This window comes from Corvus cornix, chromosome 4A, assembly GCF_000738735.6.
Source record: "Corvus cornix cornix isolate S_Up_H32 chromosome 4A, ASM73873v5, whole genome shotgun sequence".
Lineage (NCBI taxonomy): Eukaryota > Metazoa > Chordata > Aves > Passeriformes > Corvidae > Corvus > Corvus cornix.
The window spans coordinates 4,096,858-4,123,491 of NC_047058.1; the positions used below are offsets into that span (position 1 = coordinate 4,096,858).

General features: G+C 48.8%; 2 protein-coding genes across 5 annotated transcripts in view; one reads left to right on the forward strand and one right to left on the reverse strand.

Moving 5' to 3' along the window:
* Positions 1–154: 154 nt before the first annotated feature.
* On the forward strand, positions 155–13,852 carry F9 (coagulation factor IX). Its single transcript, XM_010402767.4, has 8 exons — positions 155–279; positions 3,165–3,328; positions 3,666–3,690; positions 5,532–5,645; positions 7,323–7,451; positions 9,483–9,721; positions 10,230–10,353; positions 13,090–13,852. Exons 1-8 carry the CDS (start codon positions 213–215, stop codon positions 13,635–13,637), a joined length of 1,410 nt encoding a protein of 469 aa, XP_010401069.2. The 5' UTR covers positions 155–212; the 3' UTR covers positions 13,638–13,852.
* Positions 13,853–15,223: 1,371 nt separating this feature from the next.
* MCF2 (MCF.2 cell line derived transforming sequence) overlaps positions 15,224–26,634 on the reverse strand; it is a 54,960-nt gene continuing 43,549 nt past the window's right edge. The window contains exons 23-30 of one of the 4 annotated variants that reach the window (XM_039572051.1): positions 24,663–24,755; positions 24,292–24,370; positions 23,702–23,765; positions 23,143–23,249; positions 22,951–23,063; positions 22,563–22,675; positions 21,008–21,108; positions 15,224–20,761 (exon numbers count right to left, since the gene is read on the reverse strand). In XM_039572051.1, coding sequence (XP_039427985.1) covers positions 20,709–20,761; positions 21,008–21,108; positions 22,563–22,675; positions 22,951–23,063; positions 23,143–23,249; positions 23,702–23,765; positions 24,292–24,370; positions 24,663–24,755 — 723 coding nt within the window. In that variant the 3' untranslated portion in view covers positions 15,224–20,708. Of the gene's footprint in view, positions 20,762–21,007; positions 21,109–22,562; positions 22,676–22,950; positions 23,064–23,142; positions 23,250–23,701; positions 23,769–24,291; positions 24,371–24,662; positions 24,756–26,634 lie in introns of all 4 variants that reach the window. The other 3 variants (XM_039572050.1, XM_039572054.1, XM_039572053.1) reach the window with 3 other exon arrangements.

Below are 26,634 nucleotides of genomic sequence, written 5' to 3' on the forward strand. Positions count from 1 at the left end.
AGCCCCCCCGGTGCCACAGAACACACCGTGGGCTTCCCTGGCACTGATGGTAGCAGAACATCCACCTGGCTTTGCTGGGAACTGGAACATCTGGGACCTTAAATTAAAGGGTTACCCAGAGTCAGTAAACAAGCACTTGCACTTTGGAACTATTGACTGAGCTCCGCCACCCGAACAAGCTGTCAGCAAGAGGTCTGGGCAGTGGGAAGAAGATGGCAAATATCTCCCTCCTACTCTCCATTTGTCTTCTGGGAGCTTGTTTTGGTGATGAAAACACAGGTGAGTTCATTTAAAACTGAGCAAATCCTTCACTTTTGGGTACAGGGTGTCACAAACACCAGCAAAGGGACAGTTTGTCACTTGGTAGTGGGACAGCTTGTGCAGTCTTGTAAGAGACAACAGCTCAGAGGCATTGCTGCATTTTATAGCTCCTCTTTAAAGCTCTGGTTCTTTTCCGGGGGAATGAAATAATAGCTTTTATGCTGATTTTATACAGCATGTGTCACAGGGATTAATTTTAAGAATGGATTCTTTTTCTTAGATTTTTTGCAACTTTAAGCTGTCAGGGCTGGATTCAGCCATTTTAGAAGGCACACACAGAAGGGGAAAAGGGGAGAGCGCTGCTGGTGGGTGACAGTCACACCTCTTCATGTGCCATCACTTTGTCCTGGAGAACAAACAAGTGCTCACATCCATAAAACACTCATTGGATTTGCCACTGCAAGGATTGTTTAAAGCCAAACCCAGCGTGATTTTAACAAAGACTGTAGGATGCAGCCAAAGCTGTAGACAAGACAGAGCAGTTGATGGATGTGGGCAATCACACATAGTAATGCAGGCTGTTACTTGATTTATCTGTAGCAGCAACAGCTCCAGCAGAGGCTGCTTCACATCCAGTGTGAGTTCTTGTTTGCTGCAAGGCTGCCCCTTCTTCTTTCATTAAAACATTGCTGGAAACAAGTTTTTAAAAGGCTCTTTCTAAAATATTTGCTTAGCAATGAAGAGTGAGCAGAACCTCATGCTGTTGCCACCACCCACCCAGGTGCACCCCCCATAAAATACAGCGGACAAGACAGGTGTGTCCTGCCAGACCTGTCTCACTTTCTCAGATCCTGGTTCAGAGGCTGGTAAATGGTGTGTGAGTGTATTCTCAGTGTGTGGATGGTTTTCAGCCTGGTGAGTGCCACTCCTGTCACCCCACAGGGCCTGCAGCCTTCAGTCCAAATCAAGTTTTGCTTGTAAAGCAGCGTGTGGGATCAGTAAGCAATGGAGCCTAGAGGGACCTGACAGGAGGTAAAGCTGCATTCATTAAAATGAATTCTCTCCATTAAATGGGTTAATTGCAGCAGGTGCCCAGCACTCCCACCAGGAAGAGCTGCAGGAGCATGTCTCGCTGCCTCGCTGCACGCAGGGCCCTGTGCAGCTGCCCCCGCACCGCCTTCCTGGGCATTCAGCACGTGGAGAGGGCACAAAACCAGGGGGGCTGCTCTGTCATTCCCACCTGAGCCTCTTCTGCCCAGCTTGGGGTAAAGCCAGAGGCTGCAGCCCATGCCATGAGGAGAAGGGGGCAGGTCAGGGTGGGTGACCTGGGCTTGTTCATGTCCCACACGTAAAGCACAACCCTGCAGGGGATGCGGTGTCTGGAACAAGCCTGGCTTCATCAGAAGTGCTTTACTCATCAATGTCTACTGCCAAACTAAGGTCAGGATTTTAACACACTTCATTTTAACCAAAACCGTGCTAGCATGAGGAAGGCAGAGGGCAAGCTTGCTGCACAGGGATTAGAAGCCCTGCCAAAGCTGTTAGTTCCCTTGCAGAGACACCTGTTAGTGAAGGGGCTCCTTGCACCGTAAGTGGCCTGGGTCAATCAGACCAACCTGCCTGGGGCTCAGGAGAGCTCCACTGAACTCATCTGCAGGCTCAGCAGGGCTGGGCTCTGCTCCGCATCGGGAGCAGGACTGGGCCACGAGAAGGGACGGGTGGCTGGTGCGTGTCCCTCGGTCTCCTGTCTCCCTGCCTGGCCAAGCTCATGGTGTCCCCAGCCCTCAGTGGGGCCAGTCCAACACGTGCCCGACCCCGTCCTGCACAGAGCCCCCAGATGAGGGTCCGTGTCCCGGGCGGCCACCACGGCTCCGAGAGCTGCTCCACCGTGCCATCTGGTGACAAAAAGGGACATGCTGAGCGCGCTGCGGGACGCTGGAGAGCGAGGAGAGGCTGCGGCAGCAAAGCAGGGACAGCCCCGGGTGAATGATGTGTTCCACGGGCGGGGTTCTCCGAGAGCTGGGTCAGGAGCAAACCCTGCCGGGGGCTGCCACAGGACTGCCGCTGCCGCTGGCCCTGCCGCTGGCCCTGCCGCTGGCCCTGCCGGGAGAACACCCGTGGGAGCACCATCAGGGGACTGCCCCTCACCAGGCAGCCACCACGGCAAGGCTGGTGGCCGCAGTGGCTGTGGCCATCCCACCCGGCCTGCGGGCCCTGCAGTGCCAGCAGCTCTCGCCGGAGGCCGTGCCCGGGAGCGGGGCCGCTGTTGGAGGTGGATGCAAACACCCCGCTGCCAGGACGTGGCCCAGGGGCTGAGGGAGGCTCGTGTCACCCCTCCTGGCAGCAGGAGATGCTGGGACACAGCGGCGTGGGCAAGGATGAGGGGCAGGGAGAGGAGTAAATGGCCCCTAGCTTCCAAGGGCCACAGCTGCTGCGGAGGCAAATGGCCTTTCACAGCCAGCACGGGCACACGCAGTTAGAGCAGGACAATTTCTGTGTCCAAACAAGACCTCACCAAGCAGCAGCATGAAAAAGCCTATTATTTTCCCCTCTCAAACAGCTTGTTCCAGTCTGTGCATCTGTAATGGGAGATTCTCACACCATCTGCTTTAGGGTATTTTAAGCATCAAACTTCAGCACTCCCAATCACCCTCTTGCCATCAGTCCTTTCTGCTTATTGACTGTTTTGACATTTGGCTCTCCAGATTTGATCCTTTGGATTGCACTGAAGTTGGGCAATAAAGAAACCTCAGGTCCACAATAACCCTCCTGAAATGTCCCTGGCCATGGGGCAACAGGGGTTGCACACCTGGAAAGGGCTCTCTGGGAGAGCAGAGCCCATCCCAGCTGCAGCACCCACGGCACAGGCGTCTCCCCAGCCCCTGTTTCTGCCCCAATTGCAGTGTTCATCGAGAACAAAGAGGCAAGCTCGGTTCTGCAGAGGCAAAGGAGAGCCAACTCAAACAGGCTGGAAGAGGTTATTCCTGGGAACCTCGAGAGGGAGTGCATAGAAGAAAAGTGCAGCTATGAAGAAGCCCGAGAAGTGTTTGAAAATGAAGAGAGGACAGTGAGTATTGCTGCTGCAAAATGGCAGCACCTTGTTCCCTCCAGCCCACACCTCTACGGGCCCTTCAGGTGCGCACAGAGGGGGCAGAGGAGGAAACAGCAAGGAGAAAACTTACAGGGCCAAGGGCAGCATCTGGCATGGTTGGTTCTCATTTGTGCTCCATCACCTGGGCTGGGGAACTGCTTTAGAAGCTTTATCAGTCACCACTGGGATTATGGAGGTGGTGATTTCCCTGCAAGTCCTTTCCTTCATCTTTGGAGCCATCCCAGTACTACTGCCATCAGACAGTACCCAGAAATTAGAAATCAAAGAAAACTTTTTTTTTTTCCCTTTGCAGATGCAGTTTTGGCAAACATACATTGGTAAGAGCTGCTTTCTTCATGTTCTAATGTCTAATATTCCTCTCTCAGTGCATAAAGAGCTGATGGTACTGTAACAAATGTATTTCAGCATCCAGAAACTGTGTTATGACAGAGCCAGTCAGAGCCTTGCACTCCAAATCCTGCAGCCACCCAGCCTTGGCCTGTCCCATTGGTATAGAAATGGCAAGCCAACAAAAAAAAAAGATGTCTTAGCGCTTTATTTGTTCAAGCAGGGGTTTTTTGAATGAATTTCAATAACCTCATGGAACAAAACCAGTTCAGGCAAACTACTGGATCTCACTGAGCCCAGGTCACGCTCTGGGCTTCAGCTTCAGCTGTGTTACAGAGTAAAATACCACAGCAATAATTAACACCCCTTCAGCAAACAGCAAATGCTCTGTTCTCAAGCAGAGATCTCCAGATAAGGCACAGCCTTGCAAAAGCACAGTGTGAATCCCTAGAAATGCCATATTAAAGTGGAGACTCAACATGATCATAGCGAACAGCTGTTTGCAATTCACACCATTGCTCCCAAACCCTTAACTTCACTGTTTTCTTTCCACATCTACTTCTTCCTTTCAGTCTCCATCCCCAACGACTCCTTGGTCCCTTAACAAAAAGATTTCAATGCCCACTACAACATCTGTAACTAATTTTAAGGACATTTCAATAAATGAACTCTTTCGTAGATTGGCAAAGTGCCCAGAACATCTCACTAGAAAGCCTTAAATAATTCAGATTACTCAGTCCAGACTATAAAATAAAAGCATTACATTTGCATTGTAGGACTGTCCTCTGAAAAAACAACTGATGAAACTCAGCACTGCATTTGTTTCCCTGCCACTGTAACAAATTAGCTCATCAAAAATAAGGAATGCCATATATTCCTCTGTCATCCGAAGTGCCTGGTTTACTGTTCAGTGTGCAAGCTATTCCCAACAAGTGCAGCCCACAGGAGCTCACCCCTCGCACAGTACCCAAACCCAACTGCCCTCACCAGGCAGCAGCAACAGCTGCAGCCCTCACCTTACGTGCAAACCTCGGCACCATGACTCAGGTGAGCCCAAACCATTTTGTTCCCGTTTGCATTCCAGCCCATTCCTGAAAACCCCATTAACTGCCACACTTACTGGCAGACACAAACACAGCAAGACCTTCCCCTGTCTCCATGCCCTGGCTCAAGTATTTCAAAGGGCATCCCCTGTCATTTAACATCACTGGTTTACCCTTCCAAAGTGTTAGATCACCAGTTTTGCACTAGTGAGTATTTTCATTAAAGCCTCAGGTCCTCAGCTGGAGGCAGCTGTGCAAATAAAAGCCCTGGCACATAAGGAAAAATTTAGACCAGGTAATAGCAGTACAGGACTGAGAAAGAAAGAGCAATGATGAAGACTGTCAATCCTAACATGCAGAGAGGTCTCCAAACCACAGTGGACAGACCCAAACTTTCACAGAGCAGCCTTAGTGCTAAAACAATCCAGGTTAGGACACTTACAGCACTCTTGAAGTAGCAAACCTTCTAAACTTGTCTAATTTGGCCAAGACTTGAGGTCCTGTTGAGATGTTGCATGAGGGTGACTGAAGAGGGGTTCTGCTGAAATGAGCAGAATTAGCCCACAGGGGACACATCTGGGACTGCAGTAACTGCTGCTGCTGCTGTCGCCCCAGCGCTGACATTGTCTGGTGTCCACTTGGCTGCCAGGATCTGACTGATTCTCCGTTATAAAGAAGGAGGCTGTGCTGTCTCTTGTTCAGCTTGCACAGAGCAAGGCTCCAGCACGTGGTGGGCACCAGACGTGGAGGACGCTCGTGTTTGTTAACTCTCCTGTCTTCTCTCCAAGATGGAGATCAGTGCAACCCCAATCCCTGCAAAAACGGAGCCATGTGCAAGGACCAGATAAATTCCTACGTGTGCTGGTGCCCAGCTGGGTATGAAGGCAAGAACTGTGAGATAGGTATGTACCAGGGGCTCCTCCAGTGGCTGTGCTGCTCTGCTTGAAACCCCATGGGATCAAATGGGGTCAGAGTCTCACCCTGTCGGGGGCTGTTTCATTTTGCTTTGCTGTGAGGCACTGCAGGAAAGTGTAAATTCAGCCAGTCGGCACTGGGGATTGCAGAGGGATACTGCAGTGGATATCTCTGGTCCTTCCCAGCCCCCAGTGCAGCCCCAGTTCCACCTCTGCCAAGCACCTGCTCTTATGGAGGGTTCAGTGGACACTCAGGCTCAAGGTCTTTTGTTCAGCTGTGGCTGCCAGGGCAAATGTTGACACAGAGCCCTTCCTTTATGTCCCCAGCACAAGCCTTTCCAGGACTGCTCACTCAGGGACAACCTGCTCACTTGCTGAGAGCAGCAGTTTCCCACAGACCCCCATGGAGCCCCCATTCTCCCACTCCCCTTTCCCTTTCTCATGCCAGGCTGGGCAGCAGGTGCTGGGCAGGGCAGGATTATCCCAGCTTCCTCTCAATGGCACTCTGCTTAATTAATAATTATAAGTATCAGCAGAAACCTTGATTCTGAAGGCAAATAAAAGGCAAATATTTTCCTGATGGGTTTAGGAGTTTATGAAAACCATACAGCTGATAATTTAAGCAAGAGGGATATTCAGCTCTTATAATATAATCAGGGGCTGTGCAACTCGCATAATGTGCTAGACTCACTGCACTAATAAAAGATTCTCTTTCTAGTTGTATTTCTGCTCTGGCAAGAGAGGAGCGTACGTTAAAAAGAGCATTTCAAAGTTGCATCAAATTTAAATAGTCTCATTGCAAATTTCTTGGGGAAGTGAGACAGGAGCAAAAATAGAGCTGGAAGTGAGGCATGAAGAAGAGCTCTGTAAAAATAGTAAATGATGGCATTAAAATGGCTACAGGAAGGGAGGTGTCCTTGAGGAAGTAGGAGTGGAGTTAATCTGCTGTGAAGTTATTTGAAAACTCACTGAGAATTGCAAGGGCCTCTGCAGATTTGTGGCTTCCCACCTCCAAGGTGTTCCCACCACAGAGGAGTGAGAGGTGGGGTGGGAAAGGACAGGTGCAAGTCACGGACATCTCTCTCTACCTCAGGCTGGGACTTGTTTCATCACACATCCTGCTGAAATGGGTCTTCCAAGCCAGGCTATGACGATTGATTCGTACGTCAGGAAGAACAGAAGGCTTGTCCTAAAGTTTTAATTCAGAGCCCAGCAATAATCGCAGTGCGAAGCCCTGCCTGGGTGCAGGGTTTGCTCCAACCTGGTGTGTGGTGTTTTCCCCCACTGCCATAAGCACAGCGTGGGGAAAGCAGCCCAGCAGTGGGGAAATCATGTGGCTTGTGACCAAATATTTGCAGGAGTCCTTCAGGGTCAGGCTGCCAAATTTCAGACAGCATGCCATTGTTGGAGACAGGAAGCTGTGCCTGGGCTCTGTGGGGCTCTATGAACTCCCCAACCTGCCTGCTCGAAGAAGTGCCTGCTGCTCCCTCACTGTGAGCAGGGATGGGATTGTCCTTCTTCCCCGTCTCCTTGCAAACAATCATCTGTTTTCCATAGTCTGGATCCAACACAGGGGGTTACTGAGCCCAAAACCCCAAGTCTCAACAAATCTCTGACCACTTGTGTTTCAAAAGAGCTCTCACAACTTCATTTTAATTTTTTCAGACTTCACTTGTGCTATTAAAAATGGAGGCTGCAAGCACTTTTGCAGTCATGACCCCCCGCAGAAGGTTGTGTGTTCCTGTGCCGCTGGCTATAAACTTCACGAAGATGGAAAGTCCTGCGAACCTACAGGTTAACTTTCAAACTGTTTTTAAGAGATTTGGGTTAAGGTGTTCAAGGTCTTGTTCTGGATTTAGAGACATGAATTTCATAGATATGCAATATCCTGTTGGAAACCTTGTTGCATGTTTTCCTGCTTAGCAAATGTAGAGCCCGACCCTGCACTTTCCTGAGGGCAGCTGCGGGGTCTGGCTGGAAGGATTCAATGTAAACATCCCTTTTTTAGCCTAGGTGGGTGGAGAGGGAGGGTAGTTGTCCAGGAATTTGTTCAAGGGCAAATGCTTGTTTCAGATAGCTGCTCACACAGGCTCCTCTCCTACCTGCAGCCATCTTACAGTTCTAAATATGGATCAGGAGTTTTCCGAAGGCAGAAAGTTGATATTCAGCCGCACCAGCACCCAGCCAGAGCTCCCGTGTTCTTCCAGTGGGAGCTACTAGTTAGTTACTGATTCTACACTGAGGATGCTCTGAACTTTTCAGAACAAAAGATTTTGCTTACTGTGAATCCTTCTGATGGTTCATTTCACGGCTGGCCATCACCCAGTGTCTTATAATTACCTGAGTTGGGTGGGTACAAGTGAAGCTTTGTGGTGGTGCTGTCCTCCCAGCACTGTATCTGCAGAGACCCTCAGTGAGAACAGACTCTGGCTTAGCTGTTATACTGAGTGGGGTGGAAGGAAAATGCATTGCTTGAGGCTGCAGCTTCACAAAGGGCTAAGGAATAGCTGGTTCTTGTTATATTCCCCAGCTCTACCCTGCTCCTAGACCATTACACTGACACGTGCAGACCCAACCCACCACAACACAGCAAATTAATTGGGCATGAACATCTCAGAAGCACATCTGGCAGAGAAGACACTGAGCAGATAAATATTTTGTCATCTGAAGTCAGTTTAACATTTGATGCTATCACATTTCTAACACCTGAGTGCAGCGGGTTTGCACACCCAAGCTTGCATGCAGGTACCTGCACAGGTGAGCTCTGACAGCTACAGCAAGGTTGACCTTGACCTCCTGAACGTGCTGGCTGTCAGCAGTCAGTGTAGGAAGTATCCTAGGCTAGGAATCCTGTTAAAAGAGATCCTCAAGAGCTCAGGCCTGTGTTGCCCAACATGCCGTATCACTTTCACTGGACCAGAAAGGTTTTCAGTTAGCAAGAAGATCATCTTTCAGGTTCGGTGATTGCCCTTCCTGCAAAAGCACAGCTTTTGTTGGCTCTGAAAACTTCCTTTCATAGGCTAACCTTGCAGGCACCACTTTCCATCACTCAATACTCATCTAAGTCCTGTTCCTAAAGTGAACTGTTTAAAAATAAAGGATGAAGTCTCAGTAGGCCACACTCACATCTGATTTTACACTAATGTTTGTTTGCTCAGTGCTTCTGAAAGCTTTTCAGATGAAAGACAATGCCTGGTGCTATTTACTATTTTGACTGCCACTACCAGCAGGAATTCGGCACACACTGCGTGGGAGAGGAATGGGAAGAGCTCATCTGAAACGAGCCTACAGATGAGATCTTCATTAACAGAGAAAATATACAACTCTAGGAAGAGTTTATGAATGTGTTCCTCACCTTGGTGCCAAGCAGGATTATCTGTACAATTGGCAGACATCATTTCCTGCCCTCTCCCAGCTGGCTCACTATTGTTCTGGAGTCATTGCTGTAGAAATGCCGGCCAAGTGCCCGGCTGCCCAGCCCAGGATTCCCAGGTATGCAGCACAGCATCCGGCCGAGAGCAGGCACAGCTGTCCCGGCCCGTCAGGCACGCACGCTCAACACAAGCCTCTTTCACTTTTAAAGCTGTTCAGGTGTCGTTTCCAAAGCCCAGAAACAACCTATGCTTTTGCTACTTTTACAAATCACCCTCACTGTGGCTCCAAGGCACAGGCCCGTGTGCACAGGGTACACGTGGTCAGCCCACAGCCCTGTGCTGGTCCCAGACGGTGCTGAGGTGGGGCAGCATTTGCCTCCTGCCCTGCTCCTTTGGTCACTGTCACTCGGTGTGACACAGCCAGTCACAGCTGTGGCTCTTTCTCTCCCAGTGCCCTATCCCTGCGGGAGGATCACGGCTCCTGAGGCCAAGAGGAAGCTCACCCGCTCCATGAACACCTTCGAGCACTGGAACATCACTGGCGACGACCCTGATGATGCCCATGACGAGGTGCTCGACAACACCACGGAAACCAGCACTGCTGCTACCACGAGGATCACCCCCGTGCTCAGGACGGGCACGCGGGTTGTCGGCGGGTCAGAGAGCATGAAAGGAGAGGTGCCCTGGCAGGTACCAGCTGCTTCTGCAAATCTGTAACCCCAGCAGTCGTGTTCTGAGTACAGGATCATCTTACTTTTAAATACCCAAAGCCTGTCCCTGAGGTTAGACTGGCTTCCTGAGAAGCCTAACAGGAGCACAGCTTCTTTCTGTACACAGTTTAATGCCACAGCAACAAAACTCGCCTGGATGGGGCTCTCCCCTGGCAAAAAAAGCCAGGAGTCAGTCACAGCAGCTTTACCTGGTGAGACACAAAGGGTTGAGCTACAGCACCAGATTGCCCGGCAGTCCATGAACGTACCAAAAGTAAGCTGAAGGCTGAGGGAAGGGAGTTTTTCAAGGAGCAGTACAACTCATTTTTTGGCTCCATAAGTTTCAGCAGATCATAGAATCATCCAACAGTTTGGGTTGGAGGGGACCTTAAAGATCATCTAGTTCCAACCCCCTGCTGTGACCAGGGCCACCTTCCACTGGTCCAGGTTTACACAGAGCCCTGGGTGTGCTCTCCCTGTTCCCACAGGTTTTGCTGGTGAACAGCTATGGCTTGGGCTTCTGCGGCGGGTCCATTATCAACGAGAAGTGGGTGGTGACGGCGGCGCACTGCCTGAAGCCAGGGTACACCCACAACCTCAGTGCCGTGGCAGGTGAGCACCCTGGGCAGGAGGGGAGGGGCACGGGGCAGGGCTGGCACCGGCTGGACAGTGCATGGCGCAGCGCACTGTGGCCGCGGTACGGGCAGCAGCAGGATGCACGCTGCTCTAGGGCCTGACACAGGCTGCTGTAGGTTAAAACATTTCATCAGTCTGGTCCCTGCAGGTGCCACCACCTCTGGTAGGAGCAGTGAGCTGGGTCTGCCTTGGTCCCAAAGCCACAGAGCTGCTGGACCGCAGTGTAAACACAGCTCAGCCTGGCCACGGGCAGGCTCACCTGAGCCAGAGGCTCATCTAGGCAGCTTTAAAGCCCAGTGGAGTTCAGTTAAAATGCTGCCTCATGGGCTGGTGTGATGGATTTTTATCTCTGCTGGCCACTCAGGCCTCACTAGGGAGTTCTGCTCTTCTTGGAGCTCACACTGTTTTCCCACCACTCTCAGAATGGATTTGTGTTGCTGGTTCAAGAGGGGCAGCAGTAGCCTGAATCTCCTTGCAAGGAGAAGATGATTACTTTTGCTCCTACGTTTTTGCCAGTAAATAGAATTTATGTATTAAGGCAGAGAAACTGGGCTGGCATGTGGGAAAGTGTGCTTGTGCAGCGGGGTCTTGGAGAGTCAGACGGGGTTCTGTGGAGGGGCTGCACAACACATGATGCTGCTACTCCAAAAATCACATTTGTATCTGCTTCAGAAAGGGTTTTTCTGTCTGACTAGTGGTACCCAGCTGTGCCAGACCCCCTGCTCAGCATCCTGCTGATAATTCAGCATGGGGCCTTGATGAGCCTGGTGGTGACACCTTCCACTGCTGTGGCAGAATCAGCTTCCCCAAACCATTTGCGTCTCCCCAGTATGAATCTCACATAGGTTACACCGATAGGAACAGGAGGGGAGCAGTGATGTGGTCAGTAATTGCCTCCAGCTGCACTGAGAGGAGGCATGGGAGATTGATGCTTTTTCTTTAAGCACTATGTTATGTATTGGTGACAGAAATGACATTTTACCTAAGTCCTGACACACTAAGTTTATACCTGCACAAATGAGCTCATCAAAACAGCTCCAGCTGCATCCTGTTAATAAGGCTGAGCTCCTGAGTGGGCCTGGCTGGCTCTTGGAGGCTGAGTGCCTTGGGGCTGGGCACTACTGCCTGGTGCTGGCAGGAGGAGGCCCACAGCTTGCGCACAGTATTTTTTGCTGCTTCCCAGCAGTTTTGCTGGAAAGCCCAGCACAAAGCCCAGCCTTGGACCCACTGATGTGCGAAAGTACAAAATACCAAGTGCAAAAACAGCCTCTCCAGAAAAGCACATTTCCACCTGATGAGAAGTTTTGTGTTTGCTGCATCTGCAGGCAGACTGCCTCTCCTTTCAGGCTCTCTCCTGCACATCACACGCTCCCTGCATTTAGTACACATTATCAGCTGAGTCCCTTCACACTCCTTTCACACTGCTCTGCGGCACCACTGGGTTTCCAGGGCAGGATTTTGGCCAGACAGCAAGTCAGGAAAGCAAAACATGATTTTGCAGGGCTCCAGTACTATTGAATTTGTGTCTGCACCATGTTCCCTGCATGGGCAACATCTGAGTCCTTCACATCCATTCACGTTAAATGTTTGGCTTTGTATATAACATCCTAAGAGGCAAAATAAATCTGTAGCAGGGTGTGGAAGAAGCATTCCCCTCCCCTACGCTTCTTTGCTTCTCCACTTTCATCCCTGAATCACATTTTCAGGTCCCCAGCAGTAGCAAGCACCTCTAATGTAAGAAAAGCCACCTGAAAGCCTCCCCCACGTTTGTCTTGCGTTTACACTGTAGAAACAGCCCGGGAGGGAGTTGACATTCCCGCTCTGCCCAACCAAAGCCCTCGCCGAGCCCGCAGGACCCGCTCACCTGTGGCCGGCTCCGCAGGCACGGCGGGGCCCGGGCGCCGCAGGAGCTGCTCAGAGGCGATGCTGCGTCCTGGAGAGCGCGGCGGAGCGAGCAGGAGCCCCGCAGCAGGGGCTGAACGCACCCGGGGCTGCGGGAAAGCGGCCGGGAAAAGCCATCCTGCTCCGCAGCCTTCAGCACAGGCGGCGGGCGGGCGGCCCCCAGGTGCTGCCCCTCCACCGACCCGAGAGCACGGAGCATTCTCCCTTCCCTCTGCCTGTTACACAAGCGGGGGGAGGCAGCAGGCTGCCGGCAGCTCAGCCACAGCCACCTGCGGCTGCCGGCAGCGACCGCGAGCAGCTGCGGCACGGGCTCGGGGGCACCTGTGAGCATCAGGGATGGCGCTGGTACCCTGCTGCGCCCCATCCTGCCCCGTGGCTCCGTGGTTTTAGAAAGCGGAGGTAAGCTTTCTTTTCACTAATAAATTATTTATTCTAAACCAAGATTTTTCATCAGCGAGTTTTGCCCCCGTAGCTGCAAGGGCAACATCCCCTTACATGTCTGTGAGGGTGCTAAATCCCCAAAACAGCCACATTGCTGCTAACTCTGGCAAAAGCGCCTGCATCTTTGGCGCTTGATAGGATGATGTGTGCCCAGTGTCAAACCTGGGTTGTGCCGGGGACCTGAGACGTGAGGGAACCTGCAGCTTCCTGTGACAAGGAGCCAGCAGCCTGGCCAGGAACAGTCTCAGAGCAATCTGAGACTTTGCAGCCACTGGGCTGGGCTGGAATCGCATCAGGATGGCACCACCAGGGCATGGTCAGTGGTCCTGTTGTGGAGGGACCCAGCCCGAGTCACATTTGTCTCTGCAGGTGAACACAATGTGGAGAGCGATGACCACACAGAGCAGTGGCGTAAGGTGGTGAGACTGCTTCCCCACCCCACGTACAACGCTGCCATCAACGAGTACCACAACGACATTGCCCTCCTGGAACTGGACCAGCCCCTCACCTTCAACAGCTACGTCACCCCCATCTGCCTGGGCAGCCGCGAGTTCACCAACGCTCTGCTGAAACAAGGCATCGGCACGGTCAGTGGCTGGGGCAAACAGCTCTTCCGCGGCCGCACGGCCACCACCCTGCAGGTCCTCAGGGTGCCCTTTGTTGACCGGCCCACCTGCCTCAAGAGCACCTCCACCACCATCCTGCACAACATGTTCTGTGCAGGCTTCCCGTCCGGGGGCAGGGACACCTGCGAGGGGGACAGCGGGGGTCCCTACACCACGGAGATCGAGGGCACCTGGTTCCTCACGGGCATCACCAGCTGGGGAGAGGAATGTGCCCTGCCAGGCAAATACGGCATCTACACCAGGGTCTCGAAGTACGTGAACTGGATAAAGCAAACCACGAGGCTCACCTAACCCAGGGGAGCACGATGCCGTGCTGGGGAGGCTGCACGATGCTGGAGGATGGACTGGGTAGCTGAAGAGGGACCACAGCAAGCTCTGTGGTATTGAGATATCATTGCATTTTAATAAACATTTCTAAATGAAATAACTTTTGCTCTTGGAAGACAGAAAGTTGAGAGAATGCAATGAAAATGTGGTAATAAGGAAATAAAAAGCCCTTTTAATGACTCATGGCTCCATTTCTGAATGCACTGGCACTACTGCGGTGGTATAAGTCCCCAGATCCTGAATGCAGAGGTTGGTGGATCAGCTGGGGAATGGCTCACACATGTCCCAGGCCAGTGTGCCACCAGCATTGCCCACAGCTGGCACACAGCAGTGTGGGCAGGGGAAGCCCAGCAGGCACTGGTGCCTCAGCAGCATCCCAGTAGCAGGAGCCCGTGAGGGAGGTGAACACCCTCAGCAGTGCACCCACAGTGCTCCCAAACAGCTGTTTTCACATGAATCAGGCTGAGGTAGATCATGGGCAGCAGAAAATGCTCCTCCTGCTTTGGGACAGCATAAAACTGACTGTAAAAATCACCTAAAATCTGTATAAAACTCATCTAAAGGTAGTGGCAGGCTTTAAGCTAATGATTTCTGCTGGGCCTTGTTAGGGTTATAAAGAGAACTGCTTAGTGCTCCGTACCCGTCCTGGTCTCCCTGTTAATCAGCTGAATTAGGGACTGCAGCAATGGGCACTGCTGGCAGCAATGTGTTGCCCTCCCCAAACGAGCTCATGGATGTCCCTTGAGTGCAGACAGTCTGGGGCACCCTGAGGCAGACACATCCCCAGGAGACCCCTGCCCTGTGTCCAGGCTGGCACTAACACAGAGGCACAGGGAAGGGAGGTGGCAGCCCAGGGAAAGGCAGTGCTGGGCAGGGGTCCTTTGTCTGCTTGATTCAGGTATGTTTAATTGAGTTCACAACTTCAAGGGAAGGGAATAATCCCAGAGGAACAGAGGTTTATCTCTGACCAGGGCTCATTCAGCTTGTCTCTCCTTCCATGGAAACCTCCAGGGGTGCACAAGGAAACAGGGGGGCTTCCAGGACCTGCACTGGGCTGCCTGGCATGGGCAGGCTTCACCAGCCCGCAGGGACCCCAGCATGTCCCCAGGGGCAGAACCCACGGCCAGGGGTGTTCTCCCTGGCCCAAGGCCACCTCTGCTGATGCCCACATTGTCCCCATGGGCCCACCTGTGAGCAGAGCCTGTGCTCCTCAGCCCAGAGGTGGCTCCTGGTAGTGCTGCACGGTGCTGGAAGGAAAGGGAGGCCGGGGCTGGGGACACCCTGAGCCGTGCTGGGATGGATGAGGGGCAGGCTGGGGACACCCTGAGCCAGGGCAGGGTTGCAGCAGCTGCTCATTCAGACATCAGTATGAGCACTAAGGTGCCTCTCCCAATTTCAGTGCCACTGCATCCAGCAAGAAACTAACTGGATCATCTGCCACTGCTTACCTCAAAATCAAAATGCATATAAGAAGGTTTTAAGTTGTTCCAAGGAAATGAAATAAAACCAACACTGTGAGGAGCTTTTTATCTAGAATTACAGCAGATGCGTCTTTGAACAGAACTGCATATTCTCAGATGGATTTATTTAACAAGTTTTTAATCTTTAAATATAGATTTAACACATTTTTTACAGGTACATATACAATATAGTTCATTTAAACTTGCAGTCAGAGAAAATTCTCTACTGTAATTTATACATATACATGAAGAGCCTAGTTCAACAGCATACTCAGGGGAACATACCATGTCGTGTGCAAAGTTTCAAATGTTAAAAACCTCAGACTGTACATTCAGATTTGCAGAACTTATCAACCTCATAAATTAATAAAAGCTTAGATTTAAAACCATGGAAGACAAAAAAGATTAAAATCATTTAATATGCAATGTGTGCTATGTTTCAGACAAATATTTACAGTTGTACCTCAAAATGTGTATTGTTACCACAAGAATTGTTACCGCTATAAACAGCCCCAACAGTAACTTAAGACACTCCTACTTTCCCACCCAATTAGTGCATTGTGATTGATTTTAAAGTAGATGAAAAGAACCTTCAGTGGCTTAAAACCTCTGCACTGTGATTGTCAGTGGCTGAAGGATATCAGGATTGTTCTAGGTCTGTGGTGTTGCTCAGTTCAGACTCAGCTGGTCACATTTCTGAGGGTGCACAAGGGTCACCCCCCATACTGGAGACCCACAGTGGAGAGATGTCCACTGAGTGATGGGGAACCCCCAGGCAACCACAGCCATTGAGTGGCTCAACAGTGCCTCCACACAAAAATGGTCACAAAACAAACCCCAGTATGTTTAACTCAACTTGGGACTGTGTCTAAGGACTGGTTCACAAATAAAAGTCAGATCATAAAGGTCCCCCTTTAGTCCATGGTCTAAACATTGCATTTGACTGGGACAGAGCAAATTCACTACTGCATGCACACTATTAACCCTGCTCTCCACACACTCAGGTGCTCTTTGCACACATCTGCTTAAAAGTTCAAACCACCTGTACCTACCTATGTTCTACAAAAGCAAAACTAGACAAAGAAACACAAAATAATTAAATTATGAGTCTTCAACATTCTTCTTCCTTTCTCAAAAATTCAATAGATACATTATTGTTAAAGATGCTGAAAAAGTCTTATCACAAGAACATCCTTAGTGCAAACATGGACATTTAGCTTGGATTTATGGCACGTGTTCCAAAAGTACATACATTAATGTAAACTTCAACACTTGCTAGATACAGGTTTCAGCCTTGGGACGCTTTGGGACCCTAAGTGATTGGTGACAACCCTGAGTTGTCAGTTTGACCTGATCCAAACCCCACTGAAATCAAGGAGGCTGATTGCAATGGGCTGGACTCAGACCCTAAGTGCAAAAAGAGGATCTTTAGTGTTATTGCATCCTCACATGTGAGTCAGCCAGATGATGCTCTTACAGAACATTACATTCACATAGCTGAAGCAGATATTTAAGAAAAATCCACCCATAAAATCAATTAAGTGGGACATACAGCTTCTTTGTTTGGTTTTTTTTTTCTTTTTGGTTTACCAAAACTCAACTCTTGTTTGCAACTTCAACAGTTGTCAGCTAACAAGTAGGCAAAACCTACTTCAACCTGTAGAGGAAATTTCAAGCATCTAAACAAAGTGTCAGGAAACTGTAGTGTACTTCTCTGATGAAACATGATGTATGTCATGGAAAAACAGTAGGAAAAATTAATAAAATATCATACTTTCCACAGGCAAAAAAAAACCAAAGAGCAGAGAATGGCTTCCTTTATGAGCATGAGAAGCTGCTTAGGACCCCAGTCCCATTCAGTGCAGATGAAGCTGTGGAGGTCTGTGAATGTGATGAATAGTACAGGACAACTCCAACTATTGTGCTATTTCTCTGTAACACTTAGTTGAAAGCTTCCAAAGAGCATCGAAAATAAGATGCTACTAGTTCACCCTTAATTCAAGGGGAACTGAACTTTCTCGTGTTACACAGGGCAGCATCTATAAAGTAATGGAGAATGATGTTAATATTAAAGCATCTTATTCCAAGAAATACATTGTTCCCTATAATCATGTAACATTTGTATAACATAAAAAAAATAAATGCACTTCTGTATTTCTCCCTAAAAGCTGAACTCCCACTGGCTTCAGTGAGAGCCTTGACTAAGGCAGGACCACAGGGTTTGACTCATTTCCATCATCTATTACTTCATTATCACAGCAAGGCCAGCTGATATCTTCTCTAGGCTCCTTATTTTGTCAGGCTTGAAGTGGTTTTCTAGGGCGTTACTAAATAGCTGTTCTGTGAAGCTGGCTGGCATCTCAGATCATAGGAGGAGACCCTGCTTTATGTTCCAAAGGCCAAAAAGAAATCAGCATTTCCTCTAAGGGACCCTGTATAGACACAAAAGCCTGTGGCTGCAGTCCTTAAAGTGCGTGAGGAGCAGTGCAAACTGCTGTGCTGCAGCTGCAAGCCACAAGTGGCATTTTAACCAAACTTGGACAAAGCTTGCACATTTCTGCCAACATGCTCGCAGCAGCCTGCGAAAGCTCAAGCCACAGACAATAAATACCCTGATCAGGCAGATGGGAGCCACAAAAGGGCTGCCTCAAGCTCCCCTGGCTGAGGGACAATCCCCAGTGCCCTGTCCAGTGGGGCATGGACATGCAAGCTTGGTCCTTCGGGCACTGCCAGCGGGGGGAAACCTTTGCTCAGCTTTATGGCATGAAGAGCACACACAGGGAATCCCCTTAGGGCTTGGAAGAGAGAATTTGGCAAGTGGGATGTTAAAACAAACTAGGAGAGGGTTTGGCATGTAGAACAGGAGCCTGTGTCCACCTTAAATCACAGCATGGATTGAGTAAGAAGAGACTTCAGAGAAAATCTGGTTCCAAGCCTTTGCCGTGGGTGCTGCAGTGCAGCTGAGAGGTGAGATGCCCTTTTCTTCACTGACACAGACCTGCCAGTGCTTCAAAGTGTGATCTTTGGCACACTGGCCACCAAGGGACATGCAGAAATGTTTTGTCTCCTGCTGCAGTGCAGAGGAGGAGTTGGGACTGCAATGCTGGAGCCCCCACCCTCCCTGAATGAGGAGATAATCTTGCATCTCTGTGTGAATTCATGGAAAAGCCGAGTCAGTTGACCAGGCAATGCCTGACCACTTGCAAGGCAGCTGAAACCAGCAACACATGGCTGAGCCTCAACAGTAGTTACATTCTGAATATTGCTCTTTCTGAGCACAGTTCTCTCCAAATATTTTTCATTTGAGCTCTGCATGTTACCACCTGCAATACAAAACTATTCTTTCATCATGCACATAAAAAAATCCACCATGGGTTTGCACAGAAGAGAGAATAAATCTATTTGGAAGAAAGGAGCAAGGACTAATCTCAGAATTTACAGCTAGAGGCTCACCAGAAGGAAAATTCATTTTCAAAATGATCTCCAAGCCAGCCACCTTCCTCCCAGATAGCCTCATGGCTTCTATCCAGGCCAAGATTTACAAGAGGACCATGGATTTGCAAAGCTGGAAATGGCTGGGGAGTGAAGCATTTACCAAGTGTCCCTCTGCTAACTTAAAATGGACAGCAAAAAGTTCCCAGTAACTTCATTATGATTTGTACTGGCTCAACACTGGAATAATTAGCAGGATGGGAGAGGAACAGCTTGTAGGCATGCAGGTATCAGTCGTCCTGTGGTGGGAGGTTTTGTTAGGGCCACAGTATAAATCTAAGAGGAAATGTGAAGGTAAGGGAACCATTTAATCTATTCAGCTAAAGGCTTTGCCCTGAAAAAAATCCCAACCTCCAGATTTGTATGAATGTTGCTTTGAAATTCTGTGACTGGACATAAAGTTTAATTAGGGGAACCTGGGGCTGAGCAATAAGGCACTGCCCCCAGAGAATGCCAAAACTGTCTCTCCCCCAGCACTGAGGTGACTCCAACACTCTCTAAGCTCTTGGGGACCCCACATGTTAGTCAAGCTTACATTGCTAACATGCAAACCAGTATTTCAGCACAAGCAGCTCATAATCTGTGAGGGTTCTGATGCTCCCTCCTGCCCCCACTTTGCTCCACGAGCTTGGCTGCCTAATTCTCCCTCTGCTATACTGGAGCAAGAGCTCCATCTTCTGAAGAAGCAGGAAAGAGCCCGATCCAGACCATTCCCAAGGAGTCAGTGGTACAGTGTCACCTGCAGCGTGAAGCGACCAGCCCACAGAGTAAAGGGAATTGCTGAATGCAAAAGTACTGTATGAAAATCAATTTTCAGAGTGCAAGTTGCTTATGGCTTAAGGACACATCGCTGAAAAACTCTAGGAATAGCTCTAGGAAATAGCAAGAAAACATTCTACATCATTCCCCCAATATTTCCTGGAGTGCATGTAAAACTAGAATCATGCCTCGAGACTCCAGCCACGATCAGCAACAGCAGAAGAGAACAGTTACCTCAGCAGGGAACACAGAGCCTCAGTGCTCTCAGACCCCGGGACATGACTCTGGAGACCCTGGGACTCACAGGAGGCATTTTCTGTGGTTTCACCTCGTGAAATTCTCCTTAGTTTGTACTCAGCAACTTTGTAAACCAGTCTGGAGCTGACAGTCTCTAGGTTTTTGGGGATATGACCACTGACAATGCAAACCAGGTTTTGCCAGCACCCTTTTTTTGAGATGCAGTCACAGCTGGAAAACCCTTCTGCATAGGACCTGGTGAGATAGCTACACATGGAGAGATGATCAAGGGAGCCATAACTGCACCTGGAAAACAGGGTGCCAGTAAACTCTGAACATTGGTTAGCAAACTACCCCTTACATAAAATCAGAAAACCTTCAACCTGTGAGATTTGACCGCCCTGCAACAAAGGGGATAAAAAATACCCTCCTGTATAGGATGGATGTCACTGAAATAAACTGAAAAACCAGCAAGAGCTGACTGGAATTTTAAGCCTTTCAGACGGCTTCCTTCACATTCATCAGAATAATAGATTCTGACAGAAAGAAGTATTTAAAGAGAAATCTCCTTGCAAAATTTGCTTCATATAGTCATAACTAGTTTTTTGGGGTTTTTTAATGGACTAAGTCTATGTGAGTTTCCTGAGCTGTTCCATATCAAACCCTGGTCTCCCATTTCCAATGGACAGCATGGTGATGAGGCAACACATGGAGGTGATGCTGCGTACACGGCAAGGGCAACAGGCTGCTCTTAAGGCATTTTCTTGTGTCATCTCTTATGCTTCCCTATCTATTTCTATGTACATTTACAGCTAGAAAATGAGAAATATGGGTTTGGAGACTCGAAGCCTTTGGCCGAAACCTGGTAACCTGTTTATTATAAACTTTATCTAAGGATGGATTAACCAGCAGGCAGCAGTGAGGGCAGGAGTGAGGCAGCAGGGAGGAAGGAAGTATTGCCTTTAGAGTGCTGGGGTCAGGCCACGATGTCTTTTGCAGCAGGAGGAGATTTTGCTTAGGTACCTCCTGTTCACACGGGGTTTGAGCTACTGCAGTGAGGAGGCAAAACAGTCACGGGAATCCCTGGTCAGACTCCGTCTCTTCTCCCCGATCTTCTACCCAGCGCTCTTGCAAAGAAATCTATGTTTTTAAATGCCTGGTTTTAATTTACTAGTGCCTAAAGTCTCAGAAACATCTTAATGTGTTAAACAAACAAACAAAAGCTTAATTTACTACTTTTGCAGGCTTTTTGGAATAGCTGCTTGCTTTTCTATTTTTCCAGCAGAGGCATATGCAGCCAGATTTAGTACATCAAGTGTAAAGCAAATGGCTTAAAAGACCTGATTTGAGATATGAAATATTTCTGCTAGGCGTGCTATCAAATACCTGCAACTTTGGCATTCCGAAATCTGCAGTCACCAACTACAATCTGCAGACTGTGGACAGGAATCCAGCCTTCTTTTCTTCTGTTTAGGTTTTTCACCAACCTTTGAATGACAACAGCATTAGTAACAGAAGCCAACCAACACCCAGGAGCCCTTTGGTGAGGGCACACTCTACACAGCTGGTGGTGCAAGCAACAATTTGTTCAAACCAGGGCAGCATTTTAACAGGACCTGAGCATGCATTTAAAGTACTCCTCCCACCTAAATTTAGGAACGTAATTAAAAAGCCTACACCTCTCTAGACAATGGAGAGGAACAGGACTCCCTCTCAAGTCATCCTGCCCAAGACCTCCAGAGATGCCAGTAGAGGAAAACTGGCTTCTGATGGAGTCAAGGGCAATTATTTTCCTCACTCCTCTGCTGTTTAGACTGGTAGGATGATTTTAGTCAGGATACTGTAAGTAAATTCAAGCCAAGATTTAGGCAGCTGGAAATACTCATGCTCATAAGTGACAACCCCGTGTCTCACTCATGCAGTGAAATTGGTGCTAACAATAAAGCTTGGTGTGAGAAATTCTTGACTAGCATGGGCTGAAGCCCTCAGGGAGAGGTGAACTTGCAGCAAACCTGAGGTGCTTTGCATCTTGCTTTTGCTAACAACAAATGGAATTTTTCAAAATGCAGTGGGACTAGATGATCCTTGCAGATCCCTTGCAACTGAAATATTCTGTTTTATCCTATTTTAATTTCTCTTAAGTGCAAGGGCTGTAGCTGTCAGCCAGGAATCCTCCACGGGGCATTGACATCTGTGCATTTACAGGCTGGTGCCTGCACAAATCTGATCCAGGTTCCTGCTAACATCACCCTTCCCACACCCCAAACAAGGCATTGGCACACTGGGCTCCCTCCTGCTGAGAGCCTGCGCTGGCTGATGAGAGCTGGGCAGAATCATCCTGGAAAGGAAAGAGCCAGATACCTCAGCCAAACTGCTGTAAATCTCAGGAGGGGGCACGCTGCCCTTCCAGACAAGGACACCAATGGCTCGACAGGCAGCAGGCCTGATGCTCCCAGCCACCAGGAGAGAACCAGCTGAGAGAGGGGGTATCTTGTGAGCCACAGCTTTACATAGAAGAGAAACAGGGTCTGCAGCCATCCCCCAGTTAACGTTCCTACAGCTGTCTGAGGGAGGAAAATGCCTTGCAATTACTCACTATGGCTGTTAATAAGCCCAGAGGAACAAAGCCTGGAGCTGAGCTGGCACAGGCAAAGGGAAGCACCATCTGAAGTGGGAAGAGCATGGCAAGAGGGGCTGTGAAGGTGTTGGTAAAACCCAGCTCACCCAGACACCCATGGCAAGGGAAGTCCTGACTTGTTTCCCCAGGCCAAGCCAGTGTGGATGGCATCCCATCTTGGCAAGGGAATGAATTCTCCAGCTTTCTGGAATAGTCTAAAGCTCAGTCAGGAGCTGCAGTGAGTGTATCACCAGGCAAGTCACATTTCAAGGGACTGCTTTGCAGGCTCTTAAAGATAAGGCAAAGAAATCCTAAAATACCTACCACTGTCCCTCACCATCTTCATGCAAGAGCTGAATTTCATCCCCGTTTTTCACCAGCAGGTCCTCTGATCCTCTCCTCTTGCAGTCTGCAAGGGCTGTGTATTTTCCTGGAGACTGTGGAAGAAAGAAAAACTTATCTTATTTAGCTGCATTTCACATCACACAACTGTGATTTCTGACTGCTGCAGGGAATGTGACAGAGCCCTATCAGCTACCTTAATTAAAATTACTTCAAGAAACTGTGGCTGAGACATCTTCTCATTCCCCGAACTGAGATACAGAAATTCTGAGAGGCATGGACAAGATCCATCCATTACCCAAGGAAAGCAAGGCAAGATGACTGACCATGGCAGCCCCCCAAGCTCTGCCACTACTGCACCTCCACCTACCAGCTGGTTCCCGTCCTCCTCTTCGGTGTCCGAGCAGTTGGAGAGGTACTGGTGACCCGACCACTCCTCCAGCCCCTCGCAGATCTCCAGGGACTGGGACATTCCTGGCCAGCCTGGAAGACAGTGTGGGGCTCAGGCTGGGGTAGGTGGGCACGCACAGAAATGCCCTGAAGGGAGGGGAAGGGGCCATACTTCTGTGGGGCTTGTTCTGGGGGGACACGAGCCCGCTGTCCAGCATCACCGGGCTGGTGCGCTCCGAGTCGTTCTCTTCGGAGCTGATGGAGGCTCTCTGCTGCTTCCTGAATCATTAAAAAAATAGAGAAATCAATCTTAGTTTTACTTCACGAATGAACACAAACTCCATGAGGTTTTGTAAAACAGCGTCAAAAATAATACTGGTACCTCTTACTGCATGTTTCTATAAAGATTGAGGATTTAATGCCCGGTTCCTAATCTTTCTGGGAGGGGAGATGAAGTTGCTGCAGTGTGAATTAGAGCCCTGTCTTTGGTCTGTCTCCATCTGCAGAGCAGCTGCAGCTCAGGCTGAGCTGCCAGGCTCAAGGGTGGCCCCTGCAGACCCTGTCCCCAGCCACTGCCACTGAAGGATGAGAGCAGCAGCACGTCCCTCCTGTCCCCTCCCCAGAGACAGAAACGGGGCCAGCACAGAGGCAGCAGGACCCAGCCAGCAGGAGCTGGGTGCCCACTGATGGGAGGGCACCCCAGGGAGCCCCGGCCAGCTCCTGGCACTCACCCGTCACTCAGCTGGGACGAGAGCGGGAGCTGCTCCGAGCACGAGCCAGGCTGCTGCTTCTCCACTGCTGGGAGGGCAAACACAGCTTCAAATCCAGTTTTTTATTAGCAACTGTCACACTTGAAGCATTACTTTTAAAATTAGACCTTTTGTACAACCCTATTGATTTCTGTTCAGAGAAAAACAGACCTATGGACTCTTGCAAAGCACAGACTTAATTATGATCAAGGTGGCATGCTAGCACAAATCCAATACCCAGCATGCTACTGACGACCAAAATATGCTTAAAATCAGGGGTCTGTTATGTATCTCGTTGAATTAAACCTATGATAACAAATGTGAAATAATCCCCAAGGTAATGACAACCAAAAAAATGTACTTCTGTAATTCATTTTCACATGAGCACCCAGCTTTTACTGCTCCAAGTTATGTTATTTCCCTGTAATGTAAGGCCTCGCTCCAGCATTTTGCTACCAGGCTTCTAAAAATCAATTCTCCAGTGAAAATTAGTGGACTTGAAGATCAGCAATGTGACAACAGGAAAGCTTCTGCTGCACAATGAAAGCCACAGAGAAATTGGTCAAATGTACCTTTTATAAGCTCTTGCTGCTTGAACAAAATTTTTCTTATTTCGTTCAACCATGCCATCTTCAGATCTACTGTTTGGGCCTGGAAGAAGAGAAAATTGTCTGAATTTTGAATTAGGAGTCATCATTATAATGTAGGAATAAAATCTTAACTTTTCTCTGCTGTAATTAACTGAAATCCCCTTTTTTTTCCCAAAGCTACCAATAAATTTTAAACAGTCTTAATCTTTTCAAATTGATGATTCCCATTTACATCCAGGCAAGGCACAGTGGAAATTGTAGAGCTATCACTACAACCATAAAGACCAATGAGACACATTTTCTTCTCACTGCTCTGAGGGTGTGCAAATACCCAGATTTCTGAAGCTACAAACCTGCACCACATACACCTCTTCTCTCCCACTGTACCAGATCTCAAATTTCCGATGATCTCCTTTCACATTCTCAGTTATTCCAACTGCATTCATCTGCAAATCCAAACAACAAATTTTAACATAATTCAAAGCTCCCTCTTCCCCAGGAATCCAGACTTTTGACAGCAAGTTAAACTTGTTTTCACTGAATTTAACATGTTTTATCAATTTTAATTCAAGTAGCAACCAAAAGTCATTATCTGTCTCGTGCCTCCTGACTTTCTATCAGCTTGCTGCATTTTGGATAAGCTTTCCAAAACCAATCAATGGACCTTCGGGAAGTTTTCATTTGGGAATGAGTGGAACTGACTCAAGCATCATCTCAGTTGCCTCTTTCAGCACAGAATTTCTCAGGTTTGGCATATGAAGATTTATAAACATGTGACATGTTATTTATCTACATACATTATTTCTGCCATATTATTCTTTATTTGCTCACCAAATTCTTTGTTTCCCTCTTTCAGTGACCTTTAAAACCCACTTGTGAAGCCCTTAGCTCCTTTAGGGGTTTGAGTTCAATACCCTTTGGCCCCTGACCATCCCTGTAGTGGTGATGGGAAAAACCCTAAGGTTTCCAAAAGCAGGGTTAGTTTTTGGATACACAGCCTGAGCTGCCCCAAGCCTGAGCTTTCAGGATGCACCCAGGCTTGAAGCTGAATGCTGCTTTACTCAGTATCACCAACCACTTTTGATAGTCTGGATGAAAATACCACAGGCCCAAATCCTTCAGGATCTGCACAATGTGACCGACCTGAACCAAGCTTAAAACTATGATTAGAGACAAGAAACTCTTCAACAACAGGAGACCTCTGACATCCCTCCTGAACAGGCCATGAAGCTGAAAAATGCTGTAATACCTGATATCACACAAACCATCCTCTCCCTCAAAGCAGAGTTTGCTGGCAATTAAGGGATGGTCAAAAATAGCTCAGGTATCCCACCTGCATGTTTTGGAGCAGATGTAATAACAAAGGTATCATCTATCATAAATTATTCACACAGACTGCATTAGACAAATCCATTATAAACAAACAGAACCTTAGAAATAACATCTGTTCAACACTGCTGTTCCTCCTTGGCAGTATGCGCGTGCCCAGAGCTTTTGGTCTGAAAGACGTCGATGACTTACAGAAGAGGTCCCATGAACAAATGTTCTGTTCCAGCTTTTTCAAATGTTGGTGCCCCTTTGCAGTGACATAAACAGCCTCAGGGAGGAGCAACCAAGTTGCTCTTGACATCACAGAAGCATTTAGGCTGGGAAAGACCTCTACGACCATCGAGTCCAACCATTCCCCCGGCACTGCCAAGGCCACCACTAACCCATGTCCCCAAGTGCCACATCCACACATCTTTTAAATCCCTCAAAGGATGGGGACTCCCCCACTGCCCTGGGCAGCTGTGACAGTGCCTGACCACTCCTCATATCCAACCTGAACCCACTGGTGCAACTTGAGGCCATTTCCCCTTGTCCTGTCAAGATGCCTTAGAAAGCCAAATGAGGCTCCATTCTGATTTTATAAAAACTTAAAATTTATGAAAGCTGTTGGAAGGGCAGCCTAGAGAGCACCTCACCCACTCACTGCAATTCCCAGTTCTGTGCATCTTCTCTACCTTGGCAATTTACAGAGGCTCCTACAAAACTGCCCAGGCATCAAGATATTAGAAATTTTAGATGACCTACTATGATGATGCAAAGAAAAAGCACCAGGAAGAGACAGATTGAAAGTCTGTTCATTCAGGTTAGTGGATTTTAAAATTCTATTTCCTCCCCCTGCCCAGGATTTACTGTCAGCAGTTGGATCACTGCAGTGCCAACCAGGCTGGGTTAGGGCAAAGCTCTGGGATGGTGTTTATCTGCATCAGCTTCCACGTGGCACCAGGCAGATTTACCTGGCACTGCAGTAACCTGCATCCTCTAAGTTTCTGACTCTCA